Genomic DNA, 19,706 nt, shown 5'->3' on the forward strand with positions numbered 1-19,706 from the left:
CCAGTGCTGGCGGCAGTGCCAGATTTTCATGTGAGAGACTCGAAAGAGAATCATGTGAGTCTCTCGCAAGTGAGTATAAGCCCTTATGGTGATATTAGTATTGTGTTTTTTTTTATTACTGATCAGTATTCTAGTATTCAGTCACTATGTGGTGGTAATATGTTATCCAGTCATGGTGTGGTGATATTTTTCCTTGTATGTGCTATTATTCAGTCACTGTGGTAGTAATATGTGGTCTGGCCATGGTGTGGTGGTATTTGTTCCTAGTTTGTGGTATTATAGGTCACTATGTGATGGTAATATGGAGTCTGGTCATGGTGTGGTAGTATTTGTCGATTGTATATGATATTATTGGTCATTTTAAAAATTGAAAACTAAATAAAAATATATCTAACTCATCGAGATGGAATTTTCACTGATTTATTGACATATCATGAACATGTCAAGTCGGTGGAGTGACATAAGGAGTGCAAGAAAGGCTGACAACGGCCGTTTCGCGCTACTCGAGCGCTTCAACGGGTCAAACAGTGGGGGGAAGTGCCGGGTTCATATGAAAATCACATCACTCCGTACCTCCTCCCTCCACAGCTGCTGTCTAAGTGACATTAGTGAATTAAAAACATGCTGAGATGCATTACAACATACAAAAGTATAAATACAACTTACTGCACAAGCAGAAAAATGGTTACATCGAGGGATAAATTACAATGCATATTTATATATCGAAGACTACTGTTATTTTCATATGTCAAAAACTACTATTTTTTTCCTTTTTCTTATGGAAAACATCTACAATCATATGTATCCAGAGACCAAACTGTCTCACTATTATTGTATCGAACTATTAATATACTCAGAAAAAAAAAAAAAAAAATTTTTAAATTCTCTCAAAAAATTTTTTTTCAAAAAAAAAATAAAAATTCTTATCCTGAAATGAAAAATGTAGATTGTGTGCAACTTGATATCTGTTTTTTTAGGATTCTCATAAACTACTATATACCTACATAGCTGTATCTTATTATGGATAAACACAATAATGGACTATCAATGACAAATCTCAATCATAGCGGACGTATGGTTTTACCTATGTAGAAAAACCGACATGTGCAAAAAATCACATAGACTACATGGTCTGTCTTGCACGTGATCAAATACGATTGGCAGCATGTACATTCACCAATCTCTTTTTGGGTGCCCTGGAAGAAAAATATGTCTACAATGCCAAACAATTTTTTCAACATATCAGACTGTATCTCAGGTATGTGGATGACGTGTTCATTGTCTGGGATGGCACCAGAGATTCTTTTGACAAGTTTGTCAGTCACCTAAATGAGGTGAACCAGATGAACATGCTGTTCACACACAATTTTGGAGGGACACGGCTGGAATTTCTTGATGTCTTGTTGGAAGTAAAGGATAATGAAATCTGTACGTCAGTTTACAGGAAACCTTTGGCTACCAATTCCATATTGCGTTATGGTAGTTTCCATCCATCACATACCATCAATTCATTGCCATATGGTCAATTTTTGAGAGTCCACCGTCTAAATAATACCTTGGAGGGCTTTGAAACACAATCTAGAGAGTTAGATAATAGGTTCAGACAACGGGGATATCCTAAGGTTCTATTAGATACCACACTTGAAAAAGTAAAATCTCAGTACAGTAATAAAGTTAGAGGAGTTGTGCCTCTAAAAAATAAAAGAGTCGAAAATGAAAAGAGATTTACCTTCTGTTTTCGATATAGTCCCATGGATCGTCAGATACGAGCAGCAATTAGAAAAAATTGGCATATTTTGGAACAAGATAGGGATTTAAGCGACATAGTATCTAGAGGGCCCCTTATCTCATGTAAGCGGAGTACAAGAATTAGAGATATTCTGGTTAAGAATCGGATCGTCAAATTTCATCGTACTGATCGTACACTACACATGGGCGCGGTCACGCAAACAGTAACAGATTTGATCACGTGCAAGACAGACCATGTAGTCTATGTGATTTTTTGCACATGTCGGTTTTTCTACATAGGTAAAACCATACGTCCGCTATACATTCGTTTTCGTGAGCATTTTAAGTCCATTAGAACGGGAAAAGGAGTCCCACGTTTAATTAACCATGTAAGAGATGCACATGGAAATGACCCTAATGTTCTCTCCTTTGCAGGAATCGAGAAGGTGGTTTTACCGCCGCAGGGAGGGCATTTAAATAAAATCTTATTAAAACGAGAATCCAGGTGGATTATGAATACACAGGCGACAGGTCCGCTGGGTTTTAATGATAGAATAGACATGGCTGTTTTTTTATGAAGGAGTTTATATTTTCCCTTATTTCCCTTGAAGTTGATAGGAGAACTAGGTCACACATGTATACATGTGGCTTTTCTGGTTGGTACCTTTTTTCTGGAGTCACGTATTGCAGCTTTGACGAACTTCCACATATTTGAGGCAAAGACATCTTTTTGAATTTGGTGGGTTTTCTTTCCCGTAGCATTTGAATCATAGAGTGACTTGTTTTTTGTTTGTATAGTATACGTGCACATATACATTGTGCGTTTTCGGTGCAGCGGGTTTTGTCCGCTATGATTGAGATTTGTCATTGATAGTCCATTATTGTGTTTATCCATAATAAGATACAGCTATGTAGGTATATAGTAGTTTGAGAATCCTAAAAAAACAGATATCAAGTTGTACACAATTTACATTTTTCATTTCAGGATAAGAATTTTTTTTTTTTTTTTTGAAAAAAACTTTTTTGAGAGAATTTTTTTGAAAATTTTTTTTTTTTTCTGTGAGTATATTAATAGTTCGATACCATAATAGTGAGACAATTTGGTCTCTGGCTACATATGATTGTAGATGTTTTCCATAAGAAAAAGGAAAAAAATAGTAGTTTTTGACATATGAAAATAACAGTAGTCTTCGATATATGAATATGCATTGTAATTTATCTCTCGATGTAACCATTTTTCTGCTTGTGCAGTAAGTTGTATTTATACTTTTGTATGTTGTAATGCATCTCAGCATGTTTTTAATTCACTAATGTCACTTAGACAGCAGCTGTGGAGGGAGGAGGTACGGAGTGATGTGATTTCCATATGAACCCGGCACTTCCCCCCACTGTTTGACCCGTTGAAGCGCTCGAGCAGCGCGAAACGGCCGTTGTCAGCCTTTCTGCACTCCTTATGTCACTCCCCCGACTTGACATGTTCATGATATGTCAATAAATCAGTGAAACTTCCATCTCGATGAGTGCGACCTCTTCTCTTTGCATGGATTCCCAGGATTGACTGTTTCCAGGTCTGGCACCTGAGATTCCCAGCTGCTGGGCTTCTGTATGCCGCACATCATTTGAAGTCACACGGTAACAGCGGTGCCGTCCGCTTTTTATCTTGAGTTTTGTGAAAAATATATCTAAATTGTATTAGATATTTTAAGAAATGTTTAATAGGTTAGAGTAGAGTGGGGCCTGGCTAAAAGAGTCTACTTTGTTGTGGTGGTGGCTTAAAAAATCTTTTGGCCAAAACAAAAGCTGCTGACTATATGTTATCTGCTGATGGGAACTGTTAATGTGTGATTGGTGAGAAGTGCCATTTTTTCAAGAGAGAGCGGTGGGACTGTCGACAGTTGGAGGGATGGAGGGCAGGGCTGTAGTGGAGCCTTGGCGGAGTCTCAAGGGGGCCCCGAAAATTTTGCCAGTATTGGCCCCGAAATTCCTAGTGGCAGCCTTGGACATGGGTCCTGGGCCAGGACACTTATCAGTGCGGTCTAGGGTTTATAACTCAGAAAGGTAATGGGCCTTAATGGGACACAGTAGGTGAGAGGAGTAGAATACCCCAGGTGGGAGTTGTAGAGCATCAGAGACAGAAGAGATAAGTAACGACCATATTGACAAAGCAACTTTACTAATGGGAAAAGGATGCGGAATCATGGGTTGAGAATAGGACTCTAACAGTCTGGTCTGTAATACTGAGCTGGGTTGTGGTGAAGTAAAGGGGAATGGTAGAAAGAGAATAAGTAAAGAAGGAATTGAAACTGTGTGGAAAATGTTCTGCATTGTGAAGAAAACTTTAAACATAATAATAATAAATTTTATTTCTGTAGCACTGACATATTCCGCAGCACTTTACATTTCAGAGGGGATTTGTACAGACAATAGACATTACAGCATAGCAATAATCACATAGATTACAACAAATACCAAGAGGAATGAGGGCCCTGCTCGCAAGCTTACAATCTATGAGGAAAAAAAGGTAGACACGAAAGGTGGGTGGTAACAATTGCCCTGATTGTTTGGATCAGCCATAATGTTAAGTGTGTAACAGTACAGACACAGAGGGCTGATAGACGCATAAAGCATGTGGGAACATGATACGGGGAACCTGGTTATGGTAAAACTTTTGACTGTGCCACACAGGGATACTGTAGTTAGGTTAATGTGTTGAGGCAGTAGGCCAGTCTGAATAAATGCGTTTTCAGGGTGCGCTTAAAATTGGAGGGATTGGGGATTAATCTTATTGACCTAGGAAGTGTATTCCAAAGAAATGGCACAGCACGTGTAAAGTCTTGGAGATGAGAGTGGGAGGTTCTGATTATTGAGGATGCTAACCTCAGGTCATTAGTAGAACAGAGGGCACGGGTAGGGTGGTAGACTGAAACGAGGGAGGAGATGTAGGGTGGTGCTGAGCCATGAAGTGCTTTGTGGGTGAGGGTAATAAGTTTGTACTGGATTCTGGAGTGGATGGGTAGCCAGTGTAAGGACTGGCACAAGGTAGAGGCATCAGTATAACGACTGGCGAGGAATATGATCCTGGCTGCAGCATTCAAGACAGATTGAAGGGGGGAAAAGTTTGGTAAGAGGGAGACCGATTAGAAGAGAGTTACAATAGTCAAGGAAAGAATGAATAAGAGAAACAGTAAGAGTTTTTGCAGAGTCAAAAGTAAGAAAAGGTAGAATTCTAGAAATGCTTTTGAGATGCAGATAACAAGAGCGAGCCAGTGATTGGAAGTGGGGGGCAAAGGAAAGCTCGGAATCAAGTATGACCCCAAGACAGCGGGCATGTTGCTGGGGAGTAATAGTGGAACCACACACAGAAATGGCAGTGTCGGGTATAGGTACATTAGTAGAGGGAGGAAACACAAGGAGTTCAGTCTTTGACAGGTTCAGTTTCAGATATAGTGAGGACATGATGTTAGACACAGCGCTTAGACAATCGCTGGTGTTTTCTAAAAAGGCAGGCGTGATGTCAGGAGAGGAAGCGTATAATTGGGTGTCATCAGCATAGAGATGGTACTGGACTCCAAATCTACTACTATATCCGATGTCTTTGGTATATATTGCCTACCAAGGACTTGTAAAGTGTTTATTTTTGAATTATGGTCTCCTTCATTGAACTGTCAAATCATCATTAGTTACATGTGGCCTGCACTGGCGTAGCACCCTCATAGCACAAGTCCACACACCAAGCCAGGACCCCCAACTTCATGTAATGATCCGGGGTGCAAGAGACTAGTATCTCGCCAATGGCTACCACCCTGCACCACATGCAAGGTGAAAGAAGCTTGTTGATGGGTATAGCAAGCATCTGTAGTTATTTATAGTTATTTATACCAAAGGGTGTGACATAAAATATTAACTTACAAGAATACTGGATGTTTGCAAATTTCCATATCCATACATAGTATTGGCCTTCTTTCTCGAACATTGTCAGATCATTCTTCTCATAGTGGTCCTAAGTTTCAGAGATATATGGGGTTAGGATACCTAAACTTTGGAAACTAAACCTTTTTGGTTACCAGTGATTGATAGTGGGGAGCAATAGGGAATCCACCTTCTGAATGCTTTCGGATGCACGAGGGGACGGCCTCGATGCATGGAGCATGTGAAACAATGAAAGAAGATTTTAGGGGAGCCATTAAAGAGTATAAATAAGATAAATGTGAGCCCTTAGATAATGGATTACACCAGACACTGAGGGAGGCATAAGACAGATTTGTGCAAGACCCTTTAGAGAGAACCTAGGACAGTTTACACAGAGCACAGACTAAAACTACCGGATGGTCATGGCAGATAGGAAATAATTCATCTTTAAACATTTTGAAGAATGGGAAAATGTAACTAATCCCCAAGAAGGAGTTGTACATATCAGCTCAACTACTACATGATTCACCTTCCATACTGAGAATATACAGTATCGCAAACAGTGAACGAGATCACGTCATTTCTTCATCAGGCCAAACTGGCAACACCTTCTACGGAATCAAGAGACTTTCCTAAAGCTTCTCTAATCTTGGAAACATTTTAGCTATAGGATGTATGACCACTGAAAAGCCTCCTTGGGTGGATGGCCTTCCAAGGAAAATATACAAAAGAAAAAGATTTTGTCACCCTTTAGTGGAAGTGTTTAATAAATCTTTGGTTAGGGGATCTTTGTCACCATCAGTGCAGTATTCCATTGTTGTTGTCTTGCCAAAGTCTGGGAAAGATGCCTTCTTACCAGGTTCACACTGAACTGTCTCTCTTTAGACAGCTTATGTCTAGATATTGGGAAAAGTACTGGCCAATAGATAGTGGATAATACTATATCCAATCATACATCAGTAGAAAACCATATTTATGCCTGAGAAATTCCACCTCCATAAATATTAGGCATCTCTTAAGCCTTCAGATCCCATCAGATAATTACAGAGGAGGAACCATATTCTCATTGGATGCCGCACAAAGCAGCTGACAGTGTTGAGTGGCCCAACCTACAATTGTAAATATACCGTAATCAGCAGGTTTGGTCGGAGACCCCAAGCTTTTTTTGTTAGGGTTAAAGAAATGACACTACACACACAGTGAAACTGCGGAAGGACGTTTATTGTTTCTTACACATAAATTGATAACATTTAGTTGGATTCAGATTAACCCTCTTACAAAACATGATTAACAAAGTCATTACTACAGGACTGTATGAGAAAGGGATTTATTCTACAAGAAATGCTAGAGCCAGGAATAAGAGAATCCGGGTCCAGTGGCTGGATACTCCGGGCCTGGCCTCCAGTGTATAAGACCAGGAAAGGGGTCATTGTCTCTGGAGCTTCTCTGCTCGGTATAATAAGACTCACTGATCTTGTTCATATAAAGAGCAATTGAGAATAATAGAAACTGCCTGAATATGAGGACCTTGTCTGGTCTATATGTCCTTGTACAGAGAATTATGGAGATAGCGGTATACCTCTGTATAACATATGATGTTGCTGAAGCCCCAATATTTCTGTACAGGGGGTCTCTTTATAGATAATTGAATGCTAGCATTTCAGATCGGGAGAAATAGAGAAAGGAAAGGTATGGAGGGTGTTTTATTGTAATTTCTCTTTAAAATTTGAAATAAAAATATCCGATTAAAAAAAATATATATATATTCCAGCATTTTGTTAGTGCTTTCAAATAGCCCAATAAGAATACCAAATAAGTATTTAAAATAAAATCACAATTTATTCTAAAACCGTATTTGGAGAAGCATCCAGCGTACACTTAGGCTGCTTTATCTCTAGAAGGGGGGGATTGCCAATTCCGAATTCCTTTGTGTTTTTCATAGCTATAATTGCAGTAGCAGGCTCTTTAGTTGTTGTCCCCTGTACAAAGTACATTTTAATCAAGAGAACTTGGATTAATAAAGTTCCATAATTGGATGTTATATATATATATATATATATGCTGAGATAATCGTATAAATGTGCCCCTGCTGTGTACTGTGTAATGTCTGTGTCTGACCATGCAGGAAAATTGTCTTAACAGATCACAGCTCCCGGGCAGGTGAGGAAGTAAAAGAGAGTATACTGGCAGGACAGTGTGGCATCACAGACTCTGTGAGGTAAAACATCTCAAGTTAAAATATTTGACCTCACAGGAAGAATCAGCTGTGATCCCGCCTTGTCCTGTCTGTATCATCTTGTTTTTTCCCCTGCCCAGGACATGTGGTATGTTCAGACCATGTTCCTGTACGGTCAGACACAGACATTACACAGTACACAGCATGGGGCACATTTCTAAGGTTATCTCTGCACAGGAGCAATCTTTTAACACATCCAATTGTGAAACTTATTTTTACTCCAAGATTTATTGATTAAAATGTACTTTGTTCATGGGGAAAAAACCCTTTATGGAAAAAGAGATATTTTTAAAATAAAACCTATTTGTTACTGTGTAATTGCAGTAGTAAGATAATATCCTGGATATCTAATGTCATAATGATGGAACAGGAAAAAGTAAATAGGAGAGTGAAGTTGGATCAATTAACAATAAACGAAATCTTATACTATTTTTTTCTTCAAATATAGAGTATAGAATTTTACAAATGTTCATCATATGTTGGATCAAATTTGGCTAACAAAAGACACCCCAAGTGTAGGATTAAGTATGCAACATCCATCATAAGTTATGATTATGCTGTATTGGGGTATACCCATCATGGAACATTCTCACCTGTGTGAGTTCTCTCATCTCTTTCAAGACTTAATTTAGAGCCAAAATATTTCCCACATTCTGAGCATGAATATGGCTTCTCCTCTGTGTGAGTTTTCTGGTGTTTAACAAGATATGATTTCTGGTTACAATATGTTCCACATTCTGAGCAGGAATATGGCTTCTCCCCTGTGTGAATTCTCAGGTGTTTAACAAGATTTGATTTCTCGCTAAAATATTTCCCACAATCTGAGCATGAATATGGCTTCTCCCCTGTGTGAATTCTCAGGTGTTTAACAAGATTTGATTTCTTGCTAAAACATTTCCCACAATCTGAGCATGAATATGGCTTCTCCTCTGTGTGAGTTCTCTGGTGTTTAACAAGATATGATTTCTGGTTAAAATATGTTCCACATTCTGAGCAGGAATATGGCTTCTCCCCTGTGTGAATTCTCAGGTGTTTAACAAGATTTGATTTCTCGCTAAAATATTTCCCACAATCTGAGCATGAATATGGCTTCTCCCCTGTGTGAATTCTCTTGTGTATAACAAGATGGGATTTAAGCTTAAAATCTTTCCCACATTCTAAGCATGGATACGGCTTCTCTCCTGTGTGAATTCTCTGGTGTGTAACAAGATTTGATTTCTGGTTAAAATATTTCTCACAATCTGAGCATGAATATGGCTTCTCCCCTGTGTGAATTCTCTGGTGTCTAACAAGATGAGATTTCAGTTTAAAATATGTTCCACATTCTGAGCAGGAATAAGGCTTCTCCCCTGTGTGAATTCTTTCATGTGCAACAAAATGTGATTTATACTTAAAATCTTTCCCACAGTCTGAGCATGAATATGGCTTCTTTTTTGTGTCAGTGCTCTCCTGTCTAACAAGAGTTGATTTCTGTTTAAAATATTTCCCGTGTTCCGAGCAGGAATATGACTTTTCCCTTGTGTGAATTTTCTTGTGTACAGTAAGATGTGACTCAGTTACAAAACATTTCTCACATTCTGAACATGAATATGGTTTTTCCAGTGTGTGTGTTCTCATCTGTTTATCAAGATTTGTTTTGTAGTTAAAATATTCCCGTGATGAATCAGAAGATAGGACCAGTTTAATAGGATCAGATGATATATCTTCACTGCAAGAAGATGAAGGTCTATCTGAAAAATCTTTATCTTCTTTTGTATCTTGTGTGCTACAAAGGTCATCCGATTTTAAATAAGATGATGTCAGATGTCCCTCTGATCTCCTGCTACTGTCATCTGCTAAAAAGTAAAACGAAACATTTTTGAATAAAACATTGTTAATTATAATTTTACAATATTCGTACATGAAAGATCGATAGCAATATCTCAGTTCAAATTATTCAGTAAGACAATAGCAGTTCACAATTAAACAGTAGACCTTAAGCCATGAAGCAGTAGACCATGATGTTCCACTGTCTTTGTACATACTGCCTCCCAAATATTGGAATCAAAAGCCATAAAAACAAACACATGGTGTATCCAAAAATTATACCAATTAAAACTTCTACTCATCCAGCAAAAAGCAAGGCTCCTACTTAGGTCCATTATGGAAAAATAGGTTTCCACATTTCTACTGACTCTTGAAAAGCAACATGGCTTCCATAAACCAATACAGCAATACCCCCTTCTGAGCCTTGCAGTGTGCCCAAACCACACTTAGCATCCACATGTCTGGCATTGCTGTAGCAGGATGAACTTTTCTCTGCAACATCCACTGTGTGCCAAATACCAAAAAGTGCCTATGGGGTCAAAATATTCACTGCCATATAAATTCCAATTGATGGGATTTTCTATTGTTCTAGTTTCTGCATGTTAAGGTGTCCAAACAACTATTCCAGCAAATCTGTGTTTCAATATCCGAGTGTCCTTCTCTTCTGAGCACTGCCACGTGGCCAAATAATAGTGTACAACCATAGTTAGAATATTGTCATATTAAGGAGAACATCCAGAATATTATATCATTGCCCTCAGTGTTGCTCAACATTTTTATAAATGATATAGCTAAGGGAACTGAACGTAAAATAATCAAATTTGAAGACAATGCAAAGCTAGGAGGGACAGCTAACACTAGAGAAGACAGAAAAAGGATTCAGAAGGATCTACAGGGTGGGCCATTTACGTGGATACACCTAAATAAAATAGGAATGGTTGGTGATATCAACTTCCTGTTTGTGGCACATTATTATATGGAAGGGGGGAAACTTTTCAAGATGGGTGGTGAGCTTGAGCAATGGACAGTAACTCATATAATGGTATTTAACAGGGAGCAATGCAAAATTCTACATCTGGGTAAGAAAAGCAAAAATGATATGTACAGAATGGAAGGAATATAACTAAGCAACAGTACGTGTAAAAAAGACTTGGGTATACTAATAGATCACAGACTGCACATGAGTCAACAGTGTGATGCAACAGCAAGAAAGGCAAAGACAGTTCTGGGATGTATTAAGAGAAACATATAGTCTAGATCACGTGAAGTAATTATCCCTTTCTAATCCTCTTTGGTCAGACCTCATCTGGAATACTGTGTCCAGTTTTGGGTACCGCATTTAAAAAAAAAAAACACATTAACATTGTTACAGTTTTTCAGAGAAGAGCTACCAGGATGGATCTGTAAATGTTTAGCCTGCAAAAAAGGCTAAGAGAAGAATTAATAGCGGTCTATAAATATCTCAATTGATGTCACTTTCTAGAGAGATCATCATTATTCTCATATTGACTCCACGAAACAGACAGTGCCACTGCTTTCTACAATGCCACTTTCACATTAGCTATTGACTTAGTCGCCCCTCTCGTGCATGGCAGAGTGTGACAAATTAATACACAACCCTGGCACAATAACCTCATTAAAAAGCTTTGGCAAGTGTCCAAGATTTGCGGAGTGGCATTGGAAGAAAACACAAGATGACTTCACTGATTTCAAACAAGTTACACTCCGTTTTCAAACCAGTCCTCACCTCTGCTAAACAAGCCTTCTTCACAACCCTCATACCTTCCTTATCCTACAATCCAGTTATTCAACACTTAACTCCCTCCTCCAACCTCCATCATCTCTGCTTAGGACTTTTCCACACACTTCAAAAATAAGATCCAACTAACAAGGCTAGTCTTTATTATTCAATCACCACAACCCCATTGAACACCAGACCAATGCCCTTTCCCCATAACCTCCCTCCCCAACATCACTGAAGGAAGGCCTACTCATCTCCTCTCCAAATCACACCTCACCTCTTGTACACTTGACCCTATCCCATCGCAATCCACTTCTTTCCCAACCTCACCTCCTCACTCATCCCATCCCTACCCCATCTCTTCAACCTGTCACTAACTTCTGGCCATCCCTCGACCCGACCTCTATGTCCAGTTATCACACCATATCACTGCTCCAATTTGCTTCCAAACTCCTTGAGCAGTACGTCCACACTGAACTTTCCATACACCTCAGCTAACTTGCCCTTTGACAATCTACAATCTGGCTTCCTTCCCCATTATTCCCAAACTAAAATCACTAATGGACATACTTACAGCCAAAGCTAATAGAAAATTCTCTGTAGTCGTCCTTCTTGACCAGTCTGCTGCCTTTGCAATAGTTGACCACTGCCTCCTAATACAGGTCCCCTCTTTTAGCATCAAAAATCTTGCCCTGTCTTTGATCTCCTCATACCTTTAAAACTGCATATTTAGCATCTCCCACTCCCATACTGCATCCCCACCCTATCCTCTTTCTTGGAGTTCCTCAAGGGTCTGTCCTAGGAACCCTACTCTTCTCCATCTATACCCTTGGCCAGAGACAACTCATGAAGTCCCATGGCTTCCAGTACCACCTATATGTTGATGACATTCAGACCCACCTCTCTGGCCCAGACATCACTTTTCTGCTGTCCAGAATCCTGGAGTGTATCAGCCATATTCTCCTCCTTCTCCTCTCGCTTCCTCATGCTCAATGTGGACAAAACTGAACTTATCTTTCCTCCATCTCACACATTTTCCCTACCTGATCTATCACAATATATAACACCACGCTTTCCCCTGTACCAGAATACTACTACTTTGGAGTAATCCTCAACTCTGCCATTTCTTTCAAACCACACATCCAAGCTCTCTCCACCTCCTGTCACCTCCAACTCAAAAATATTTCCAGAATCTGTTCTTTCCTCAACCCTCACTCAAACCTCATAAAATGCTTGTGCATACCCTCATTTCCTGCCTTGACTACTGCAAAATCCTCCTTTGTGACCTGCCTGCTAATACTCTCGCACCTCTCCAGTCCATCCTTAACTCAGCTGCCCAACTAAATATCTCTCCTCAATATTCCTCTGCTTCTCCTCTCTGCAAATACCTTCATAGGCTCCACATTTCCCCAGTGTATCCAGTTCAAATTACTAACACTGAGCTTTAAAACCATCTATAACCTGTCTCCCCAGTATATTTCCAAACTAATTTCACTGATATCTTCCCTCACATAATCCCCTTCTCCCCTCCACACTTATGTATTGTTCACCTATTCACCTCCAAGACTTCTCCCAAATATCCCCCATCTTCTATAATTTTGGACAGTGAGGGTGATCACTGAGTTGACCAGGCTGCCACGAGAGGTGGCAAGTTGTCTTTCAATGGAAGTCTTCAAATAAAAGCTCGACAGACATATGTCTGAGATGTTTAGTGAATTCTGCATTGAGCAGAGATTTGGACACGATGATGCTGGTTGTCCTTTCCATCTAACATTCTGTGATTCTATGAACATGCCGACGTGGCAGCGTATGATATCACAGCGTAAGACGTCACAGCCATTTGCCAGCACACAGATGTCAGCTGCTGGCCTTTGATTGGCCAGCATCTGGCATTAGTATTGTCATGCAGAGAGTCTCTGAGTGGCAATACATTTCCATTAAATGCGTGTCCAAGGACGCACATTCAGCTGAAATGAAGAGCTGCCGCCGGCAACTCCTCGACCGAGCCGCGATCTTCAAGGGATCTACAGTGCCTGCGGCCACATGTGCAGGAAAGACTCCAAGAGAACAGAGGTCAGATGAGAAAAATCTTTTTTCTGTTTGTCTTTTAAATATGTGTGTATGTGAAGAGCGACACAAAAGGGGATATAAAATATGGGAACATAACTACAACATGGGGACATAATTACAATATAGGGGTAAGAATAGGCAGCATTACTACAAGAAGGGATCATGATGGGATATTACTACAAGAAGAAAACCAGAATGGGGGGCATTACTACAAGATGTTTGCCAGAAATACTATATGATGCAGATTGTAAGACAATATGACTGTATGTGGCCAGTTGGGGGAAAAAAATTGTTACCATTTAAAAATAAAATTCAAAGTAAAACGCATGAAAAAATATTTTGCCACGTTTGTTATCGCATTCACCAATTATGACCCAAACTATAAAAAAAAATAAAATTAACCCTACAAAAAAATTCAAAAGGTTTATTAAAAAAATGGTATCATGAAAAATGTCCCTTTGTCCTGCAAGGAAAGCAGCCCCCCAAATTCTAATTTTTTCTGTGTCGGGCCCCTACGCCCAGCCGAGCTTGAGTCCCTTGATCTAGATCTACTACTGAAAGTACAATGTGTTACGGAAAAAATAAGCTGAGAATCACTGGGATCAGAAGACACATCCAAAGTTATTCCCACATAAAGGGACATGTCTGATAAGAATAATGGGGCCTGGATAGGAACATAAAACTCAGAGGATCTTGGGTTCTAACTGTTGTAGACAAAATAAGGCGACGATAGACAATATCCAATAAAATAATCTCACTCAATCCCAACAGTCTTCTTCAGTAATGATTTGGCTTCTTGTGGTTAAATATCTGGACGGACATTGCAGCTTTAGGCAATTCAATTCATCTTACCTCTTGATGGCAGGGCAATTTTTCACTTTTGCACTTTTTTCCTTCCCTTCTTCAAAGAGCTACAGTATTTTTTTTGTTTACTTCGACATTGCCAGGTAAGGGTTTCCTTTTTCTGGCAAAAATTCTAATTTTGGATGACACCATTTATTTTACCATACAATACAAAATTAGTTAGATTTTGTGAAAAAACATGTAATTCCTATGTTTTTTTTTACTTTTTTTTTAAATTTTACGGGGTTCATGTACAGTAAAACTCAACTGAATAATTCTCCATGTCAACAGCAAAACGGAGATACCAAATTTGCAGGGTTTTTTTTTTTAAGTGGTGAAAAATTGTTAGTTACAAAAATTCTCTTTTTTTTAAACTATTTTCTGAGACCCACAATGTGTTAATTGTGAATCAAAAAAATTTTCTCGACACCTTGTTATACGTACCTTTTTGATATGTCTTGTTTTTTTTCTTCTTCCCAGCATTTACCTTACAGACTAGTTAAAGTTTTTATTTTGACCTGACTTATAGCTGCGGGAATAAGAAATAATCTCTTATTTTTTTTATTTTTAAATAGGAGAGAAAGGGTGTGAGTCGCTTAGATTTCATTTTGTTTTTATAATTTTGAGAAGTTTTTTTTTTTTAATCTTTTTCAGTATGATACCGGAGCACGAGCGCACCAGGGAGCTTTCCATTTACATACAACTGTCAAAAATTGGAGGTCAGCTCTGGCTATTGTTAAAAGGGGCGGAATCCGAACTGAGTTTCATGAAAACATATTACACATGTAAAAAGAACTTACTAACATAGTCCAATCCTAGCGTGTCTTTAATAACAGACACGATTACCTCTGCCTTATGTCTGACATCTAAATGTAAGACCACCAGGGAACTGCAGACTCCTAGAGAAGGCAGTGACACATCCCACAATCAGACATATTAGACATAGGAAATCTGTAGAAATAGAATTCAGGGTAAAAGAAGCAAATGGTCATAAAAAGCGAAGTTTGGCCAGAAAGACTGGACTTGGTCTTGTAGGGACCCTACCAGCTGATTCAGAAGCACAGAAGGGAGAGAAGGTAGATTTATTCAGTAAGATGCCAGGATTCTAGGAATGCAACAGTATCATTACCCTCCACTTTCTCTTAGGGGATCATCATGTAGAGTAAACTTTTCTCAACACTTTCTACATACACCATCCTATGACTTTGTAATTTAGAGATCTGAGCAGCTAAGGGACTCATTGACCTAATTCTTGAAGGTAGCATGGATTCTCCAGCTTTTACATTCTGACTGAAATGGATTTCACTCCAAAAAAAGCTCCATCAATGCCTGAAGCAACAGGGCCAGTTTAGGATGGAGCAGAGGAAGTAGTGGATTAGTGGCAGCATGGTGACTACTTGATTGTGATACGGCCGGACTACAGCACTAATAAAGCAGCCACAGCCAGTGACTGAGAAGAATCTGTGACTTCTCTGCATTTAGTGGTCACTACTCACCTGGGCAGTTATCTGTAAGAATCCCTTCATTCAGCCGCTCATCACTCCTCACATATGTCTCTGTAGTTTTATTATGGGTCAAATCATTATCCTGAAACAAATATTGCAAAAGTCACTGACAGATGGAGAAGTCACATCTGTAATCAGCTCTAATCCTGCAATCTCCACCGTTCTCATTACACAAGTGTAAAACATATAATACTGGTGGATAAAACAAGACTGAGCGCAAGACCTTCACAGCTATCTACACATCATAGGGGAGATCTCATGACACCTTCTCTCCATCTACCTGATGATCCTGAGGAACATTGGGATTTTCTTGTTTACAGTCCTGTGGAAGAAGAGGACGGGGACATCTCTCTGGTGTTGTCCTCTTACTGGATAGATCTGGAGGAAACACATACAGGGACTGAATTCATTCTTAACATACAGAATTATAGGCCATGTGTATTTAGCCCTGTCTATTACCTGGAGATGTGGGGGGCTGGGGAACCTCCATCATGACGTCCTTGTACAAATCTTTGTGTCCTTTTAAATACTCCCTCTCCTCCATGAAGTAATGTATGGTGACATCCTGACACGTTAAAGGAACTTGACACGCACAATGATACTGTCGTCTCCAAGATCTCCTGATAGGGCCACTGATTAACAATAAGGGTTACAGGTTCGTTGGGACTCACCAGGAAATAAGAAACTGGCAGGGAACCTAACCAAATAAAACATATTTTGGAACACACACAACAAGCAGTTTCTTCCTCGGAGTCGGCAGCTGAATACTTTCCTCATAGACTCATCTTCCATAACGCTAATTCTCGTCTCATTTACCGACACTGGAATCGGCATTAGCAATACTGCAGGAGATATTCATTACATGTGACATGAGGAATAACTACTTCATGATGTGGACGACATCTTCAACTTCTACTACGGCTCTAGAAACATATCTGGCCAGAGTCCGTCACTGACTCCATCACCACATGCATGAATGTCTCCCGTGTTCCCTGGGCTGTAATTTTTTTGTGTCCGATCAGGCATATGACGTCTGTGTTACACAGCCGACATCTATTTGTAAGTGCAGCAACTGGAGCTAGCTCCGATCACTGCAATTTAATTATTTAAATATTGCTATTGACTGTGTGCTGCTGATACCTCCCAACTTTTATAGACCAAAAAGAGGGACAAACCATGTGGCTGCGACCTTTGCATTTATTTTTTGTTTATTTACAGGCACAGCAGTCAGAACTTTCACATCTTGAGGGTATGTGCACACGTGGCGTATTATCCTGCGGATTTGGCTAAATCCGCAGGTAAAATGACCTGCGTTTTACCTGCGGATTTAGTGCTGATTAGCCTGCGGAGTTCCCCCTGCTTTCTGACACCTGTGGATTCCTATAATGGAGCAGGTGTCAAAATGCTGCGGATCTGCACAAAAGAATTGACATGCTGCGGATTTAAATCCACAGAAAATCCGCTCTGAAAAATCTGCAGCATGGGCACAGCATTTTTCATTTCTCATAGACTTTAATGGTACTGTACAATGCAGCAGAATCTGCTGTGGAACCGCAGGGCCAAATCTGCTGCGGATCCGCAGCAGAATCCACAACGTGTGCACATACCCTTATGTAGCGTCACTATATGACATCCGGCATTTTGGCGTCTGTAAGGTCGTGTTCACACGCTGAAAAATGTGGTGTTTTTGTTCTCTACAAGATCCGCACCAAACTACACAATAACAATCTTCTCTGATTATTCATTTTTATGCCTGTCTCCTTATTTAATGTTTTTTTGGTAAAGATTTAAAGGGAATCTGTCAGCCCATTTTTGGACTATCAGCTGCCAGTACCGCCATCAGGGGCTTATCTACAGCATTCTGTAATGCTGTAGATAAGCCCCCGATGTAACCTGAAAGATAAGAAAAATTAGATAGATTATAATCACCCAGGGGCAGACCGGTTTTGGTCCGATGGGTGTCGCGGTACCTCCCATCTTGTAGCGATGATGTCATCTTTTTTGCTTCCCGTCGCGGCTCCGGCGCAGGCGGAGTACTGCGGTGCGCAGGCGCCGGACCAGGTCAGAGAAGTCCGGCGCCTACGCACAGCAGTACTTCACTCTGCCCTCAACAGAGCAGATAAAGTACGCCTGCACAGGAGCCGCGACGGGAAGCAAAGAAGAGGACGTCATCGCTACAAGATGGGAGGTGCCGGACCGGACCGCGACACCCATCGGACCCAAATCGGACCCGCAGTGAGTATAATCTAACTCGCTTTTCTTCTCTTTCAGGTTACATCGGGCGCTTATCTACAGCTTTACAGAATGCTGTAGATAAGCCCCAGATGGCGGTGCCGGCAGCTGATAGTCCAAAAATGGGTTCACAGATTCCCTTTAAAGCAGTGTTTTAAATGTGGTTTTCAGGGTACAGAAAAGCTTTGGTTCTGCAGTTTCTTACATGTGTTTCTAGTGTTTTTTTTTTTTTTAGACTCCACATAGAAGTCTCTAGAGGGCAACTAGTTTTCCCCAAGGGGCCTCATGAGAGACCGTATTGTTGTGGAGGCCGAACCAATGGGCGGAAATTAATTCTCTTCTTTAGTAATATTAACATATTAATTATAGTATAATAACATTAGTTGTATCACTTATTATTGAGCAGAATTCACATCTCCCTATATACAGTATAAACTCACGCACAGCTCGTTATTCTTGGTATGAGCCTCCGCACAGCCACAGCCCACAAAGCTACAGACCAATTATACACAGTATGAGCCCCTGCACAGTCAAAGCCCCTCCTATATACCGCATGAGCCCAGACAAAGCCACTGCCCACCTATACAAAGTATAAGCCCCAAACACCCTACACACAGTATAAGCTCATACACAGCTCCCTATACACAGTATGGACCCCAAACAAACCCCTATATAAAATAAGAGCCCCCATTCAGTCCCTTTTATATACAGTATGAGACGCCCTATGTGCAGTATTAGCCTCTATGTAGGCTCTTATATACAGTGTGAGCCTGTTGGCAGCAGATTATTCAGGATACTCTCCAAGCGTGTGACAACAGAGCTTCTTTATTCAGGAACAATATATGATAAGATTAATAGATCAGGAATAAATCTTGTGTGTCTATCTGTGCAGCATCTACAGCAGGCTGCTTCTCTCATACACAGACACATGAAAAACAAGAAATACAGTCACATGCTCTCCCTGTGTGAGTCTCTGGGAGTTTGTTTTTTATTTGCTCTAACTTTATAAACAGCAAACAAATCTAGCAACTAAATACTCAGACTGGAATAGAGACATAGCACCAAACATATTCCAACACGGCCTAAATGTCTAAGCAAAGTGGATGTGATTCCATGAAAATTCCTGCAATGCTTCGCCTAGAGACGCCGCTGACCTGTGCAGTTCTGGGGCATTTTCTCTATAGATTTCTATGTGAAGACTGAAAAATAAAATCCACCGCTGTATTGCTAGTGCAGAAGCCAAGCTGTTCTGTGCTATTAAATACGCTGCTTCACATCTGCACCAACATTAGAGGCAAAGACACAAAAAGAGGAATTAACATTCCCCCAAAATTCAAGAATTAACGCAGCAACAAAGGAAAACTGCATTTACCTGCCGAGATCTCAGAACTAATGCACAGGATGCAGCAAAGCCATATAATAAAGATGGCGGCAACACAGGAGCAAAATACTGAGGAGACAACCACTCCCAGCCTGCCGACTCATGGAGGGGGATTGCTTAGGAGTAACAACCTACCAATACCTCATATATATTATATTTAGGTTTTTACACGATAATTTTATTCCAGGTGCAGCCGAGCCCATCAATGTTGGCCTTGTAAACTCGGGTGTCTGTCCTCATGGGGTGCACTTATAT

The 19,706-nt window shown here is 40.1% G+C and overlaps 1 protein-coding gene across 1 annotated transcript in view; it reads right to left on the minus strand.

The window, feature by feature from the left end:
* The window catches only part of LOC141052986 (uncharacterized), a 225,982-nt gene extending 206,276 nt beyond the window's left edge, over positions 1-19,706 (minus strand). The window contains 5 exon segments of the mRNA XM_073550311.1: positions 8,459-9,708; positions 15,830-15,920; positions 16,119-16,216; positions 16,298-16,470; positions 19,621-19,706. Coding sequence (XP_073406412.1) covers positions 8,459-9,708; positions 15,830-15,920; positions 16,119-16,216; positions 16,298-16,470; positions 19,621-19,691 — 1,683 coding nt within the window. The 5' untranslated portion in view covers positions 19,692-19,706.

The sequence above is a fragment of the Dendrobates tinctorius genome, unplaced genomic scaffold (genome assembly GCF_039654945.1).
Source record: "Dendrobates tinctorius isolate UK_male_01 unplaced genomic scaffold, ASM3965494v1 ptg000164l, whole genome shotgun sequence".
Taxonomy (NCBI): Eukaryota; Metazoa; Chordata; class Amphibia; order Anura; family Dendrobatidae; genus Dendrobates; species Dendrobates tinctorius.